Consider the following 19,678-nt stretch of genomic DNA (forward strand, 5'->3'; position numbering starts at 1 on the left):
TTCAGATTTTTCTATATGCTAGACCACTGATTTTAAACTGATATTAATCAAATTCATATTCAATTTTTCACCATTATTATTTTAAATATATATATATATATTAGTAATTTGTGGTAAATCATTTTACCTTCGCCTATATAATACAGTAAATGAATTGATTGCATCGCAATCCTTAACATTTATGTATTAACTTTGTTGGGTACTTCACTAGCAGTATATTGGATATATGTTATCCCATGGAGGGTTGCATTACAACCCCTATCTCAATTGTATATATATATATATATATATATATATATATATATATATATATATAAAATATATATGATAAATAATTTTAAATCACTTGTGATTACCTGTTTGTACACGCATAGAAACACACACATGCACATTCACACCCACACGTGTGTGCATGCACACACGCACATACACACACATATAAGTATAAATATGTGTGTGTGTGTCTATGTATAACAGTGTTATGATATTGGGTACATAAATATACTCATCTGTGCGTGCGTGTGTGTTTGTGAGATTGCATGCATGTTTATTTTATATATGTATGTATATTTCTGTCACATGCACACACACACACACACACACACACACACACACACACACACACACATATTTGTACATGTCTACATGGAAATAATTGTATGACTTCATAAAATGTTCTTATTGAAGGTTTATAATTTTCTTGTAATTATGTTTTCTAATTTAATCTCATTAGGGATTAAGTCTAATAACAATAGATATTTAGGTACATAACTTATTGCCAGTAGGGAACAGCAAGCATAGTGGTGGTGATGGTGGTGGTGATGGTGGTGGTGGTGGTGGTGGTGGTGATGGTGGAGAAACATAAAATATAATAATATAAGGAGCCTTTGTTTCATTCTCACCTTAAAACATTTGTAAATAAAGCTTTCATCTAAAAATAGACCAAATATTGATTTAAAACCCTTGACAGAAGGCCAATGAATTGTATGTGGAGGCACGTGGCCTAGTGGTCAATGTGTAGGACTCGTGATTGTAAGATTGTGGTTTCACTTCCTGGACTGGATGACACAGTGTGTTCTTGAGCTAAATATTTCATTTCACATTCCTTCAGTTCACTCACCTGTATACATGCTTAAAGCTTACTAACTTCCTTTATCAGGATCTTTTGGATTGCACTACCCATGACTGAGACTCTCCTCTCCTCTCTCTCTAGAGTGAGAGAGAGAGAGAGAGTTTGAAGTGATGTACAGATATTATATATTTAGTATATTAAAATAGTCAGAATGTTTGATGATTATATACTCTTTTACTCTTTTACTTGTTTCAGTCATTTGACTGCGGCCATGCTGGAGTACCGCCTTTAGTCGAGCAAATCGACCCCGGGACTTATTCTTTGTAAGCCCAGTACTTATTCTATCAGTCTCTTTTTGCTGAACCGATGACGGGGATGTAAACACACCAGCATCGGTTGTCAAGCGATGCTAGGGGGACAAACACAGACACACAAACATATATACATATATATATATATATATATATATATATTATATATATATATATATATATACATATATACGACAGGCTTCTTTCAGTTTCCGTCTACCAAATCCACTCACAAGGCATTGGTCGGCCCAAGGCTATAGCAGAAGACAGTTGCCCAAGATGCCATGCAGTGGGACTGAACCTGGAACCATGTGGTTGGTTAGCAAGCTACTTACCACACAGCCACATTTTTTATTTATATTTTATTTACACTTTTAGCACTTTCTTCTGTTATCAGATTTATTAAAAAGTGGTTTAAAGTTAGATGGAAGAAAGGGCTAAAAGTATAAATAAAATGTTAATAAAAATATATATAATCACCCAACATTCTGACTACCTTATTATTCTATATATATATATTTCTTTATTACCCACAAGGGGCTAAACATAGAGAGGACAAACAAGGACAGACAAAGGGATTAAGTCGATTACATCGACCCCAGTGCGAAGCTGGTACTTTTATTTATCAACCAGAAAGGATGAAAGGCAAAGTCGACCTCGGCGGAATTTGAACTCAGAACGTAACGACAGATTAAATACCGCTAAGCATTCCGCCCGGCGCGCTAACGTGTCTGCCAGCTCACCGCCTTATTCTATATATATATATAAAAGATCACAATGAGGGCTAGAATTTGCATTCTAGTGGTTTACTAACTACAGCACTCTTACGGTGTCTATTGATTTCGATCATCAGTGGCCTAAAACCTTCTATTAAAAAGCACCATCCGTTCATGGCCGTTTGCCAGACTCATCTGGCACCACCATCCGTTCGTGACCGTTGCCGACCCGACTGGCCTCGTGCCGGTGGCACATAAAAAGCACCATCTGTCTGTGGCCGTTTGCCAGCTCCGTCTGGCACCTGTGCGGGTGGCACGTAAAAAGCACCCACTACACTCACGGAGTGGTTGGCATTAGGAAGGGCATCCAGCCGTAGAAACACTGCCAGATCAGACTGGGCCTGATGCAGCCTTCTGGCTTCACAGACCCCAGTTGAACCGTCCAACCCATGCTAGCATGGAAAGCGGACGCTAAATGATGATGATGATGATGATGATGATATACAGTGCTGGTGCCACTTCAAAACCATCCAGTGTACACTGTAAAGTGATTAGTATTTGGAAGAGCATCCAGCTTAAAAAATCCATGCCAAAACTGACCTCACATGTGCTGGTGCCACGTAAAAAGAACTTAGCTTACTCTGCAGGGTGGGTGATATTAGGAATGGCATCCAGCTGTAAAAAACTGTGCTAATATGGTGCAGGTTTCTGCCTGGCCAGCTCCTGTCAAACTGTGCAACCTATGCCAGCATGGAAGAAGGACATGAAATAATGATGATGATGATATATATACCTGGTATGTAGCCAGTCGACTTATACATACCTTTCCTTCTTGGGACACAAAACTCCACTTGTGAAGACCCGTTGAGGCAAGTGAAAATCAAAAAATCAAAATCAAATCAGATATCAGAAAGCAGAACCAAAATCGAAGTCGATCAACATCAATGGAAATTGCGGCTGTGATACCAGTGCCGGTGACACGTAAAAAGCACCATCCATTCGTGGCCGTTGCCAGTGCCGCCCCGACTGGCCTCCGTGCCGGTGGCACGTAAAAGCACCATCTGTTCGTGTCCGTTGCCAGCCTCGCCTGGCCCCTGTGCCGGTGGCATGTAAAAGCACCATCCGTTCGTGGCCGTTTGCCAGCACCATCTGGCACCTGTGCAGGTGGCACGTAAAAAGCACCCACTACACTCACGGAGTGGTTGGCGTTAGGAAGGGCATCCAGCCGTAGAAACACTGCCAGATCAGACTGGAGCCTGGTGCAGCATTCTGGCTTCACAAACCCCAGTTGAACCGTCCAACCCATGCTAGCATGGAAAGCGGACGCTAAATGATGATGATGATGATGATATATATATATATGTATATATTAAAGTGTGTTTGGAGGGATATATTATCTGGGTTATGCTGTATTAGCTCTCAGTTAAGTTTCGGTTAATGGTTAACCAATTTGATTGGTATTTTAATGTCTATGACTACAATTTATTACTTGTGACTCTGTGAATTGTTCCGATGGGTAATTCCGTGTATGCTTTGCTGGACGTTAAAAATTGATTGAATTATATATTTTTATTAATAATGAAGAGTATGGAGACTTGTACATTCACAAAATTTATTTTATAATCTTATACAGCGTATTATAATGACCAGTAATATAATATACTGTATAAGGTTATAAAATAAATTTTCTGAATGTACAAGTTTCCATACTCTTTATTACTAATAATATTATAGACACACAGACGCACAACGGGTTTCCACTATGTTTTACCTGCCATTTTCATTCACAAGGCATTGGTTGAAGCAGGCCTATGGTGAAAACACTTGCACAATGAGACATATTAGGATTGAACCTGATACTATGGAGTTGCAGAGTGGGATACTTAACCACACAGCCACACCTAATGTTTAAGTTTCTCACAAAAATTGATGAAATAAAGCCATAAGCACCCAGCACACCCTGTAAAGTGGTTGGTGTTAGGAAGGGTATCCAGCTGTAGAAATTGTGCCCAATCAGACTGGAGTCTGATGCAGCCTCACAGCTTGCCAGCTCTGGTCACACCATCCAACCCATGCTAGCATAGACAACAGACGTTAAATCAGATGATGATGATGATGATGGTGATAGTGAATCGGTGCAGGTGTGACTGTGTCATTGACGAGCTCACTTCCCAACCACATGGTTTTAGTTTCAATCCCAGCACATAGCATATCTTGGCCATGTGCTTTCTTATATATCCTCTGGCCAACCAAAACCTTTGAGTAGATTTGGTAGATGGGAACTGAAAGAAGCCCAACATATATACATATATACTGCATGGCACCTTGGGCAAGTACCTTTTAGTATAGCCTTGGGTCTACAAAAGACTTGTGAGTGGATTTGGTAGACGAAAACTGGAAAAAGCCCATTCTATAAATACATATACGTATATATTTATGTGTGTGTCTTTGTATCGGTGTTTGTCCCCCTCACCTCCACTAACATCATTTGTGTTTATGTCTCTGTAACTTAGTAGTTTGGCAAAGGAGAACGAGAGAATAAGTACTAGGCTTACAAAGAATAAGTCCTGGGATCAATTTGCTCAACTAAAGGTGGTGCTCCAGCATGGCCGCAGTCAAATGACTGAAACAGGTAAAAGAATAAAAGAAGTATTAAACCTCATCTTTACAGATGAAAACTGATGAAATCTGTTTTAATATTTATTTACATCTTCAAAGGTTGTGAGAGATGGCAGAATTGTTATCACACCTAGCAAAATACTTAGTGGAATTTTTGACCATCTTTACTGGGTGCCAGGCAATGGGACTAAACCCCAGATCATTCAGAGCAAACATGTCTGGTCATGTGGAAAAATTACCTTGCTTGGAAAAGGGTAAGAGTTGGCAATAGGGAAGACATCCAGCTGTAGAAAATCTGCATCCATAAACTCCGTCCAATTCATGTAAGCATAAAAAAGGGGACGGTAAAATAACAGTGATGAAATAGGGATTAAAGCAGCTTCCTTTTTACATTGTAAAAGGGGAGATGAGATATATTTATATGAGTCTCTTGTTTTTAGACATGTTTCTCATTGGTTTTATTTTCATTCCAGATCACTCCATGTTCCTCCAGATTTTATGATGAATTCTCATCCGATTTCCAAAAAAGGCTGGCTCAGGAAGCTCGGCGGGATTGTGAAGACTTGGCAGAGACGTTGGATTGTACTCAATGGAAACATCTTGTTTTACTTCACCAGAGAAGATGACCAGAAGTCCCTTGGTTCAATCCTTCTCCCCGGCAACAGGGCCTTTGCCCATTCTTATAGTCCTGGCAATCCAGATAAATATATTTTTGAAATTGAACCAGGTATTATTTGTCTTTTTATCTTTTACTTGTTTCAATCACTAGACTGCGCCCATGCTGGGGCATCACCTTAAAGAATTTTAGTTGAACAAATTAACCCCAGTTCTTATATTATTTTTGTTTTTGTTTTTAAGCCTTGTACTTATTCTATTAAAAAAATAGTCTCTTTTGCCAAACTGCTAAGTTATGGGGACATAAACACATCAATGCTAGTTGTCAAGCCAGTAGTGGGACACATACACACACACACACACATGATGGGCTTCTTTCAGTTTCCATCCACCAAATCCACTCACAAGGCTTTGGTCAGTCCAAGGCTCAAGTAGAAGACATTTGTCCAAGATGACATGCAGTGGGATTGAACTCAGAACCATGTGGTTGGGAAGCAAACTTCTTAACCGTACAGTCACACCTGTACCTATAAAAGTGAGATGCTTCCAGCTCCTAGGTTTCCCAAGCGGTCACCTACATGGGAATTGGTGGTTCCAACATGATATGGCCATATTTTATACAATTTGATTATCTTGTTTTCGTTTTGACTGCTTTCTGTTATAGCATTCTGGCCATGCTGGGGCACTGTTTGCAAAAATATACAAACAATTACATTGACCACATTTTATTAACCTTGGTAGGTGAAAGGCAAAGTAGACTTGTATGGGATTTGAACTCACATCATAAGGGAATGTAACCATTTAAATGCCACAATGTATTTTGGTTGATATTTTACCTGTTTTAAAATTCATTTGCCATATTTATTTAGAAAATAATATTTTACACTTTTAAAGGCAGCGAGCTGGCAGAAACGTTGGTATGTCAGGCGAACTGTTTAGCAGTATTTCTTCTGTCTCTACGTTCTGAGTTCAAATTCTGCTGTAGTCAACTTTGCCTTTCATCCTTTCAGGGTTGATAAGTTAAGTACCAGTTGCATACTGGGGTCAATCTAATCGACTGGCTCCCTCCCACAAAATTTTGAGCCTTGTTTCTAGAGTAGAAAAGAATATTTTACATTTTTTGGTATATATATATATATATATATATATATATATATATATATATATATATATATAAGGAAAAATTCATTACATAGTACAAAACATACACATAGGTCAGAAACTGAAGGACCGTAATTCTTCATTGGTTATTGATAAAAAGATACAAATACTCAGTTTTGTGTGTGTATATATATATATGGGCAATAAAGAAATAAATGTGTAGGAGCTGCTACAATTGACTTCTGTCCTTTCTATAACTGTATGGCTTTTCTTGGGGGTAATTATCAGAAGCTGCTGCTGCTGCTACTACTACTACTACTACTACTACTACTACTACTACTACTACTACTACTACTACTACTACTGCTACTACTACTGCTACTGCTACTACTGTAATGTTTCAGACAAGAATATGAAAGCTTCAAACCCGACACCTCACGAAGTCTCCTTGTTCTGTTGCGAGTCAGAAGCCGAGAGGCAAGAATGGATTCGTGCCATACGGAAAGTGATCTACGGACCAAATGGAGGGGGTAAGCAAGTGTTTCTTCTGTATTTCTTATTACACACACACACACACACAAAAAGAAAACCATGTTTTGTTTTTGTTGTTGTTTTCATTTTAACCTCTAGCCAGCCCTGCCTGAGCAGGCTGCATTCAAACTGTGAGCCCTTTGTCATCCTTTATTCAAATATAACATACCAACTTGTAGTGGTATGCTTTGTCTGTATTTAAAGCTATGTTCTCTGCTGAAGAAGTGTTTAGCCTTATGGGTTCCATTACAGTCTTCAAGTCGTATTTATCACAGGTGCTGGTATGGCTGGGTGCTTAAGGAGTTTGAAGAAGACTTTACATTAAATAACCGTAGTGGCTTGTGTTAGTAATTAAGTAAACATACACTCATACATACATACATACATACATACATACATACATACATACATACATACACACACACACACACACACACATACATACATACACACACACATACATACATACACACATACATACATACATATACATACATACATATACATACATACATACACACACACACACACATACACACACAGTATTGAAGCTTGAGAACAATCAGATACATTTGCAACACATCTGTTGAAAATATTATTGTTCACACACATACATATACATATATACATACAGACAGACAGACAGATAGACACACACACACACACACATGATCCAGCATGGCCACAACCTCAAGGCTGAAACATATAAAAGAATAACAGAATATAAATGTGTGCATGTGTGTGAGAGAGAGAGTGTGTGTGTATATGTATGTATGTATGTATGTATGTATGTATGTATGTATATATATATAATAATGCGGTTTTTTCAACAGCTTGAACTAAAAGTCAGAGGGGAATGGGATAAACTACTTATATTAACTTGCTATAAAAGCAGGTAGTAATTTTATCTTGTCCTTATTCATAGTGCAAGTTTTGAAGAGTGCATTTCGATTTTAACAGCTATTTTTTTCAAAGCTATATTGGAACAGCCTAGAAGACGAGCCTCATCCTGAAAGATCTGTAGAACTCGACAAGGACATCCTGAAAACCCTGGTGGAACAAAATCTCATCGTAACTGTTGAGGAACTAGCAGAGAAGCTTGGATTTGGTCATTCAACCATTCATTGAGACCTGTGTGCTATCGGAAAAGTCAGCAAATTGGGTCAATGGGTTCCTCACGAACTTTCCGAGTCTAATTGCATGCAGAGAGTGAATGTATGCTTTTCTTTGCTGTCACATCTCACCACTACTGCGCTATGTATATCTATATATATAAAACTGTAGTTGTGTGAGTGTCTGTCCCCTTCGATTTAGATTCCTAACTACTCCCACATTTTGCGGTGCAGTTTAACCAAATTCGGGTAGCTTATAGTCGTGATTCATATCGAGCCCGTCTGAGTATTAGCGCACGTCTATGATGAGTCTACGATTTTAAAAATAATTTAACATCATTTTTTATTCCATTTTAATGCATAATTTTTCGTGTGTCGATGGCGGCAGAGTTGGCGTCCACGCTCACACCTGCACCTGTGGGGAAGGGAGTGTAAGGAAATCAACGTCGTAATGCGTTGTCAAGGAGACCAGCGTTCTTTTAGAACAACGACTTCATGGCTTGAAGACACCAAAACAGAAATGGCTAAGAAAGCGTCTACATGAGTCTACGATTTAAAAAAAATTTACCATCGTTTTTTTTCCATTTTAATGCATTTTTTCGCTATTATATAAGGGAAGTAACTCTCTGAAAATGTCTACGATGAGTCAACGATTTTTCAAAAAATTTACCATCATATTTTTTCCATTTTTAATGCATTTTTTGCTATTTTTTGGCTATAACTCTCTAAAAATGCTTATATAGTTATTTCCCTTACAAACCCGAGCAACGCCGGGCGATACTGCTAGTCTATATATAAAATCATCTCTTATTATAAAAGGCAGATTTTATCTGCCTCCCTTTGGGAGTTATACAAATCTACAATATAGGATTTCTTCAATTACAATTTACCTAGCATTTTTAAGAGTACAATGCATCGCGTCATGCCAGGTCCAGTTTTTAAAATTTAAACTCCAATTAAGCAAAATTTACAGAAAACTCACATTCTGGTGTGTGTGTCAAATGCTTTTCTTAGTCTGGTTTACACCACACGCAAACGCACACACACAGTGGGCAACGAATAAAATGAAAGTAAATAGCGACAGAGTGATTTGAGGAAGATTAAACTGAAAGTATTTAAACCACTACTCAAAAAATAAAAAAACACAGCAAACAGAAACAAATAAATACATAACCATTTATTCCTCACACAATTTCTTCAATTAGAATTTACCTAAGATTTTTCAGAGTACTTCAGTGGGTGATGCCATAAAAAATTTCTTTCAATTTTACCACCAATTAAGACAAAATTCGAGAAAACTCAATATTTTAACATATCACTCCGAAAGCATTGATGTACATGTGTGCGTGCGTGAGTGTGTGTGTGTGTCATTCCTCACACACACGCATACACATACATATACAACTACATACAACTACATACACATACAACTACATACAAACACGTGTGTGTTTGTTATTAGTAAAAAAGGCGCCAAAACTCAACTCACTTATCATTCCAACACATTTGCAAAGACACACGGACGGACAGAAAAGGTAACTTGGTTTTTATTTTACTCTGTATTAATTCCGTGAATTATGGGAGATTTTTTTCCGAAATTTGTTCCTATTGTGTTTTCAAAATATGTAATTCTGACAAAAAATGGATGCGAATTTCATTATATCAAGCAGCGAGTCAGAATTCGAAGGATTTTCTACTGAAGACCTTCATAAATCTAACTCTATGACTGAAAAAAAAAAAGCATCTTTATATAAGAGTGAAGTTGTGTGTCTGTCTCCTACGATTTAGATTCCTAACTACTCCCACATTTTGCGGTGCAGTTTAACCAAAAGCGGGTATCTTATAGTCGTGATTCATATCGAGCCCTTCTGGGTATTAGCGTGCGTCTACGATGAGTCTACGATTTAAAAAAAATTTACCATCATATTTTTCCATTTTAATGCATTTTTTTTCGCTTTTATATAAGGGAAGTAACTCTCTAAAATTATCTACGATGTGTCAACGATTTAAAAAAAAATTTATCTTAATTTTTTTTCAATTTTTAATGCATTTTTTTGCTATTTTTTGGCTATAACTCTCTAAAAATGCTTATATATTTATTTCCCTTACAATCCGAGCAACGCTGGGCGATACTGCTAGTAACATATAAACATATAAATAAAAATATAAATTAAAAGAAAGTAAAACTATGCGAGGTGTAAATATGGTGAGTGCAAACGAAAGAGAAGACGTTAACAGTAATAGAAAAAGACACTGAAAATAAAATGATAAACTACCTATAAAAAAGTACGTTTAAATATTTGTTGTGCAAGATTTTTTATGTGAAGTCGTGTGTTGAAACAGATATTGTTATATTTCGGAATGGTCATATTGCCAGTTTAGCCAATAAAAACACATGCACTATATATTTGGTGTTATTTTGCTTCAGTGATATTTATTTTTTATTGGCTAAACTGGCAGTATGACCATTCCGAAATATAACAATACCTATAAAAAAATTATACAACATATATAAATTATATAACAACAGGAAGGCATCGAAGTCGTTGTACAGCAAAGATAGGTAAGAGAGCTCTGAGAACAAATGTCTACATTAGTAGAATAGATCAGAAAATTTACAATTAAAGATTAAGAATTAAACTTTTGAACTTTTTGCCTTACAAAAATGTACTCCAGAAATGGCTGTTGAAAGGACTTCCTCTAATAACAAGTCTCTATCCTTAATTCTTAATCTTTAATTGCAAATTTTCTGATCTATTCTACTAATGTAGATATTTGCTCTCTGAACTGTTTCACCTATCTTTGCTGTACAACGACTTCGATGCCTTCCTATTGTTATATAATTTATATATGTTGTATAATTTTTTTATAGGTAGTTTATCATTTTATTTTCAGTGTCTTTTTCTATTACTGTTAATGTCTTCTCTTTCGTTTGCACTCACCATATTTACACCTCACATATTTTTACTTTCTTTTAATTTATATTTTTATTTATATATTTATATGTTATGATTTTATATATATATATATATAAATTTGTATTGATCTGTATTAATATGGATTAATGTATTTTTTTTAAAGTATTTTAAAAATTTCACGTCTATGTGTTTTTGGTTTGGGAATTTACTGATTGACCTAAACATTATTTCTGAGTTCACCTCTTCAATTATAATTTGTCTCAGATTCATTCTGAGCACATTTCAGTTACAGCTCATATATCTAGAAAGAAAGGTTTAATAGTATATGTATGTACACACACACACATGTGTATATATGTTTGTACACATACACATACATACATATATATATATATATATATATATATATATATATTATATATATATATATATATATATATATATATACATGTACATATGTATATATATGCATATATTAATAATAAAAGGGTAAAATTAATTAATTAATTAATAATTTCACCAAGTAGATCGGTACGTTAAAATAACCTTTTTAGGTAAAATTGTGCAAATATTCTATAATTATAAACATAATTATAATTAGGGGTCAGCTAATTGCCTCACCACATACCGAATTTAGAAATAGGAGTTAAAAATTCCTATTCTACTACCGTAAGAATCTTCCAGACAGTAACATATTTTATGTAGGCAAAAAGAAAAATAATGAATCCTCACGACTCCGATTAACCACATACGCGTTTCTAGATTAAAGTATATTCACTTATTTATTTCTCATCATCAGTGTAGCATTCTGAGTATAAAATTTGAAAGTGTTAGGATTAAATATGTACACTATCGAGCGTCATCGTGCAACGTGGAGGCGCAATGGCCCAGTGGTTAGGGCAGCGGACTCGCAGTCATAGGATCGCGGTTTCGATTCCCAGACCGGGCGTTGTGAGTGTTTATTGAGCGAAAACACCTAAAAGCTCCACGAGGCCACGGCAGGGGATGGTGGTGATCCCTGCTGTACTCTTTCACCACAACTTTCTCTCACTCTTACTTCCTGTTTCTGTTGTACCTGTATTTCAAAGGGCCGGCCTTGTCACTCTCTGTGTCACGCTGAATATCCCCGAGAACTACGTTAAGGGTACACGTGTCTGTGGAGTGCTCAGCCACTTACACGTTAATTTCATGAGCAGGCTGTTCCGTTGATTCGGATCAACCGGAACCCTCGTCGTCGTAACCGACGGAGTGCTTCCATTCCCATCATGCAACAGATATCCAACCAACACTTCCAAAATTCACACAGCCGAATGTGAATACATATTTATCCCATTGTACCCATGTGTATGTTACGAGCAATACCACAGAAACTGCAGTATTTCAATCTTTTTGCCTACATAAAAAAGTGTGTTACTGTCTGGGAGATTCTTATGGGAGTAGAAAAGGAATTTTGAACTCCTATTTCTTAATTAGGTATGTGGTGAAGCAATTAGCTGACCCCTAATTATAATTATGTTTATAATTATAGAATATTTGTATATATGCACACACACACACACACACACACACACACACACACACACAACACACACACATACACACACACATATAATTGGAATGATAATGGATTAAAGAAAATAATGAAATTGATGTAAATAGGCACAGGAGTGGCTGTGTGGTAAGTAGCTTGCTAACCAACCACATGGTTCCGGGTTCAGTCCCATTGCGTGGGATCTTGGGCAAGTGTCTTCTGCTATAGCCCCGGGCCGACCAATGCCTTGTGAGTGGATTTGGTAGACGGAAACTAAAAGAAGCCTGTCGTATATGTGTGTGTGTATGTGTTTGTCCCCTAGCATTGCTTGACAACTGATGCTGGTGTGTTTATGTCTCCGTCACATAGCGGTTCGGCAAAAGAGACTGATAAATAAGTACTGGGCTTACAAAGAATAAGTCCCGGGGTCGATTTGCTCAACTAAAGGCGGTGCTCCAGCACGGCCGCAGTCAAATGACTGAAACAAGTAAAAGAGTAAAAGAGTAACTAGACACTTCTTGGACTGCTTCCTTCTGAGAATGGATCTTTGTACCTGAAATATAAAGGCTTTTGTAAAATTTCAGCAGTGTTAGACGTTTTCTTTGTTTTCCTTTTCTTTTTCTATTTCTGTACTACAATGCTTCAAGCAAACTACAACACTCTTATTTATATTTTTAGTTTTGGTATGAGTGCTCTTTGACCAAGCCTACATTAACTCTTCTAAAATTCACTTGGTTAGAGAAGGAGGGCAACATTAGGGAAGATCCTCTTTCTTGTACCTTCAGGATCCACCCTGGTCTCTATTTGCAGGTCCACCTTAGTTAACTCCCACCTCCTCTTCTATAACGTGAGTTGCCCTGTATCTCTTCTGCAGTAAAAGCCCCGTTCCATCTTCTGTCTTCATACTCTAATCATTCATCACCAGCATAATATTGCCTCCCTCTTTGTGTAGTCCAGCTTAGTCAAAAGAGGCCTTAGTCTTATAAGTTATATGGCAACTGGGGCCACTACAGCTGGGGCCACAAACATCAAATAAAAACACTAGTGCTATCTGCAAAGTGGTTGGCACTAGGAAGGGCATCCAGCTGTAGTAACCATGGCAAAGCAGACATTGGAGCATAACACAGTCTTTGGACCTTTCGGATCCTATCAAACCATCCAAGTCAAGCCAGCATGGAAGATGGAAATTAAATGATGGTGATGGTGGTGGTGGTGGTGATGATGAGGATGATGACAGTGATGATGATAATGGTTACAATGACAGTGGTGTTGCTGTTGTCATCATTGCCACCATCAACCTTCTTCCGCAGAGTTTCCCTTGTATTATGTATGTACATTGTCTATTAGCCTGCAGTTAAAACTGTGGTGACATAGACCTGCTTGATCTGACAAATACTTTGGAACTGACCAATAAATCAGCTTTGTTCTATTTTTTTCCATTAGTCATGGTCAGTGCTCTTTGGATTGGTTCGTTTGTACTTGGAAGGCAGGACTTGAAATATCTGGTATTTTCAAAGGAAGATATCTTGTTTTACCGTAACAAAATTACATGCAGATTTTTCTTATGAAATTAATACATGAAGTTGATATATGATGATGTAGATATGTTTGTGGAATATATGACCGACCATGTGTGTGTGTGTGTATAAACAGAGTACGATGGGTAAATTGTTGCCATTTTACATTTTTAATTTCATGCCTGCATATTGTTTGTTTTTGATTTTGTTGACTACACAGTATAGTAGGGTCGGTTGGGTACTGTCTGTGAGAAAAACTGCACCAGGATGCAATTCACTCTGCCAGAAATTTCAAAACAACATGCTATACTGCTTGGCATTCGCACCGGAAGCTCCAGTCAGAACATTTCAGAGTGTTTGGGTGTCAATCTGAGGACAGTGCAATCTGAGTACATGTACTGAGAGTAACAAAAACCAAACATCCAGTCAACATCATGGTGTTTGGAGTGATCACTAGTGATGATAACATTATGCCTCCATTCACCTTCCCACACAGCCTCAAACTCAAACACGGAGGCCTATATCAAGGGCCTTGAGGAGGTAGTGCTGCCCTCAGTCAAGAGGGTGGCTGCTGGAAGACCCTATATCTGGCAACAGAACTCTGCACCATGACACACAAGGAGGAGAACCCAGTCATGGCTGTCAGACAATTTCTTCGACCACATGACCCCTAACATCTAGCCATCTAACTCTCCAAATTGCAACCCCCTTGATTATTATGTGTGCGGCACAGTTGAGTGAGTGACCATGAACTAAAGGCAAGAATTATGGCAGCATTTACCAGCATAAACAAAGAGATCCTCCAGAAGAGTCACAGGAGATTCCGAAATTGTCTGGAGGCTGTGGTTGAAGCCAATGGCGATTTTATTGAATGAATTTACTCTTTAGTATTTCAAGATATTTTTTTGTAATTTTGGTAAACATATCTGTTAGAATGAGATGGCAGTGTTATTTTCCTTTTTGCATAATTTAGATGACAGTTTACTCACTGCACCCTGTATGTGTGTATATATATATATATATATATATATACACACACACACACATACACATTTTATATATATAATTATGTTGAGCGCATGTGTGTGTGTGTGTGTGTATATATATATATATATATTTGGAGAGAGAATCAGAATCGAAATCGATCAATGGAAATTGCAGCTGAGTTACCATTGCCGGTGGCACGTAAGAGAACCATCCGAACGTGGCTGTTGCCAGCCCCGCCCTGACTGGCCTCGTGCCGGTGGCACGTAAAAAGCACCATCTGTTCATGGCCGTTGCTAGCGCCGCCCCGACTGGCCTCATGCCAGTGGCACGTAAAAAGCACCATCCGTTCGTGGCCGTTGCCAGCCTCGCCTGGCCCCCGTGCCAGTGGCACGTAAAAAGCACCATCCGTTCGTGGCCGTTGCCAGCCTTGCCTGGCCCCCGTGCCGGTGGCACATAAAAAGCACCCACAACACTCATGGAGTGGTTGGCGTTAAGAAGGGCATCCAGCCGTAGAAACATTGCCAGTTCAAACTGGGCCTGGTGCAGCTTTCTGGCTTCCCAGACTCCAGTTGAACCGTCCAACCCATGCTAGCATGGAAAGTGGACGCTAAACGATGATGATGATGATGATATATATATATATATATAATGGAATAATTACTATGAAGCATTGCGTAGAATATATTGCATAAAAGATTGTGGCTAAGACCAAAACAAGGCAAAGTAAATGCAAGGTAAATCACAAGAAAACAAATATGTGAATTAATGTAGACTTACCTTGTATTCAATATTTCAGAGTTATGACCCCATTTTCAAGAAATTGATGAATGTTGCCGATGTGTGTGTATGTGAGCATGTGTGGAGTGGTCATATACAGAAGGATGTTGCTATAGCAGGCAGCAAGCTTCCTGTAACTCCCTTCTATTGTTGATCTTCGGTTTCTTTTGGTGTATGAGGAGGGCCTCAGAGATTCTGGAACAGGGGCAACTGTAGAATCTCTGAGGCCATCCTCACACACCAAAAGAAACCTAAGATCAACAATAGAAAGGAGTTACAGGAAGCTAGCTGCTTGCTATAGCAACACCTTTCCGTGCATGTACACTCCACACACACGCATATCGGCAGTATTCGCCAATTTCTTGAAAATGGGGTTCATAACTCCAAAATATTGAATACTAGGTGAGTCTACATTAATTCACATATTTGTTTTTTTTGTGATTTACCTTGCATTTACTTCGCATTGCTTTGGCCTTACCCACGATCTTTTGTACAATACACACACACACACACACACATACACACATATATATATATATATATATATATATATATTTATTTATTATATAGAAGGAGCTTCTACAGGACTAGAACTGTTTCATTCAAAAGAAATCATCAGAAAGCTAGTTGACAAGAACTCTTGTCAACTAGCTTCCTGATGATTTCTTTTGAATGAAACAGTTCTAGTCCTGTAGAAGCTCCTTCTATATAATAAATTAATTTACTCTGCTATGTATTGAGTACCTTATTTACTGTGGTTAACCCCGACTCAACCCGGGACCTACATATATATATATATATATATATATATATATATATATTATATATATATAATATATATATATAGAACTTTCACCTAATTAAATTACTTAAATTACTTAAATTATTTTGTCAGCATTTCTTCATTTCTTTATATATATATATATATATTATATATATCTTTATCTGTCTATCATCATCATTATCACTTAACGTTCGGTTTTCATGCTGGCATGATTTGGACAGTTTGACTGGGGACTGGCAAGCCAGGAGGCCGCACCAGGCTCCAATCTGATCTGGCAGTGTTTCTACAGCTGGATGCCTTTCCTAACACCAACTACTCTGAGAGTGTAGTGGATGCTTTTTATGCACCACTGGCACAAGACCCAGTCAGGTGGCACTGGCATTGGCCATGTTTGGATGGTGCTTATTGTGTGCCACTGACACAGAAGCCAGTCGGGGCAGAGAGGCTGGTATCAACCATGTTCGGATGGTGCTTATTACATGCCACCGGGATGGGGAGCCAGTCAGGTGGCACTGGTATCAGCCATATATATATATATATATATAGTATACATATCTTTTATCCTTTATTTTTCAGTCATTATATTGTGGGCTTATTTTTTTAAAGTCTGTTACCAATTCTCTTGGTCTCATTTGCTGAACCACTATGATACAGAGATGTAAATGCACCAGCACTGGTTGTCAAGCGGCATGGTGGTGGTGGTGGTGGGGGGAGACAAACACAGACACCAAAAGATACACATAAATATAAATAAATATATATATATATATATATAATATATATATATATATATACCAGAGTAAACATATAAATGTGAAACAAGGTGGAAAAAAGAGTACTCAAATACCAGAGGTAGAGTAATATGCTTTATTTAAAAGCAGCAGAAATTTGACAAAAGCTGTTACTCGGAGTTTCACGTTCCCGTTCATCGGACAGTTTTGTTAAAATAGAACAAAACTGTTGTATTTTAACAAAACTGTCCGACGAACAGGAACGTGAACACATCTTTAATGATATATATATATATCATTAAAGATGTGTTAAAGAATTTTTTATTTGTCTGTTTATCATTTGTGTATGTATGTGTGTGTATATATACATATATATACATACAGGGCACAGGTGTAGCTGTGTGGTAAGAAGCTTGCTTCCCAACCACATGGTTCCAAGTTCAATCCCACTGTGTGGCACCTTGGGTAAGTGTCTTTTACTATAGCCTTGGGCTGACCAAAGCCTTGTGAGTGGATTTGGTAGACAGAAACTGAAAGAAGCCCGTTGTATTTATGTATATATATATGTGTGTGTGTGTTTGTGTTCATCCCCCCAACATCGCTTGACAACCGATGCTGGTGTGTTTACTTCCCCCGTAACTTAGCGGTTCGGCAAAAGGGACTGATAGAATAAATGTTAGGCAAGTCCTGGGGTTGATTTGTTCATCCAAAGGTAGTGTTGCAGCATGGCCGCAAACAAATGCCTGAAAGAAGTAAAAGAATAAAAGAAATGTATATATATATATATGAAAAAGTGTATGCTATGTGTGTATTTGTATTATCATTGTGCTGTGTTATTAGCTTAGCTCCAGTGTTAACTGACTTTGTTGTGAGGAATTCTGTGGAAGATGGATGTGTCACCTACATGCATCCCCACCCATGCACAACGCACACACACACACATTCTGTATTGATTGACAGTATGTGTGCATGATGAGTGTGTGTATATAAATATCAAAGTATATTAAAGTCCTGCAGGGGCATTTGTTTTAAATTAGCTCCATTTGTTGTTTTGATTGATGGCTTAGATGTCAGACCAATGAATGGTATCAAGTACCTTGTTATTCTCTGTGGCAAGTGGGTGGTGAACAAGGGTGATGGGCAGATGGTTGGCCCCAGCAGTCATGTGAACCCAGTAATTTCAATATTCGGTACAACTTTAATATCTTTGAGTGACCCCGATTAAACATTATGATTGATATTTTGACCTCATTCTTTATTCCTTCTCTCTGATTTATGAAGGAATTTAATATATGTCTTGATTCATTCATCTCCATTCCCCTTCATTATCACAGCTGGGGTCTCATCCTAACCCTTTACACTTCAACCTTTAGCTTCCGTCTACCAAATCCCATCTCAAGGCTTTGGTTAGCCCATAGAATAGGAAATACTTGCTGAAGGTGCCATACAAAGGGACTGAACCTAGAACCATGTGGTCAGGAAGGAAACTCAAACACAGCCACACGTGCATCTTTAGTGTGTGTGTGTGTGTATGTGTAAATCTTTGTTTTTAAGTTCAGTTGTAATAAAAACAATTTTACACTAATCCGATTGGTTACTCTATACTTTTGGAGAGTACAAATTTATTATTCTTAAACGAGAATATTATTGACAGTGACTTTGAAGTTTCGGCCAGCTAAGCCATTTTTGGACTGTTAAGCCATCGACCAGCTCAGTCATTGTCTAATGATGGGTTGGCTGGCTGAAACTTCAAAGTTCCCCTCAATAGCACTCTTGTATAAGAATAATATTGCGGAGTGGTTGGCGTTAGGAAGGGCATCCACTTGTAGAAACTCTGCCAGATCAGACTGGAACCTGTTGCAGCCCCTGGCTTCCCAGACCCCGGTCGAACCGTCCAACCCGTGCTAGTGTGGAAAACGGACGTTAAACGATGATGATGATGATACATGTATATATATATATGTATATATATATATATATATATATATATATATATATATAGATACATATGTTATAATGGAATAATTACTGTGAGACATTGTTTAGAATATATTGTATAAAGGATTGTGGGTAAGGCCAGAACAATGTGGAGTAAATGCAAGGTAAATCCCAAGAAAACAATTATATGAATTAATGTAGTCTTACATTGCATTCACTATTTCAGGGTTATGACCCCATTTTCAAGAAACTGACGAATGTTGCTGTCAGTTTCTTGAAAATGGGGTCACCACCCTGAAATATTGAATGCAAGGTAAGTCTACATTAATTCACATATTTGCTTTCTTGGGATTTACCTTGCATTTACTTCACATTGTTCTGGCCTTACCCACAATCCTTCGTACAATATATATATATA

The 19,678-nt window shown here is 37.6% G+C and overlaps 1 protein-coding gene across 2 annotated transcripts in view; it reads left to right on the plus strand.

Annotated features, from left to right (window-relative positions):
* The window catches only part of LOC115220676 (rho GTPase-activating protein 24-like), a 182,293-nt gene that overhangs the window by 153,318 nt on the left and 9,297 nt on the right, over positions 1 to 19,678 (plus strand). The window contains exons 3-4 of one of the 2 annotated variants that reach the window (XM_029790789.2): positions 5,192 to 5,445; positions 6,839 to 6,964. In XM_029790789.2, coding sequence (XP_029646649.1) covers positions 5,217 to 5,445; positions 6,839 to 6,964 — 355 coding nt within the window. In that variant the 5' untranslated portion in view covers positions 5,192 to 5,216. Of the gene's footprint in view, positions 1 to 5,187; positions 5,446 to 6,838; positions 6,965 to 19,678 lie in introns of both variants that reach the window. The other variant, XM_036510282.1, reaches the window with a different exon arrangement.

Source organism: Octopus sinensis, linkage group LG17, assembly GCF_006345805.1.
Source record: "Octopus sinensis linkage group LG17, ASM634580v1, whole genome shotgun sequence".
NCBI classification, from domain to species: Eukaryota; Metazoa; Mollusca; class Cephalopoda; order Octopoda; family Octopodidae; genus Octopus; species Octopus sinensis.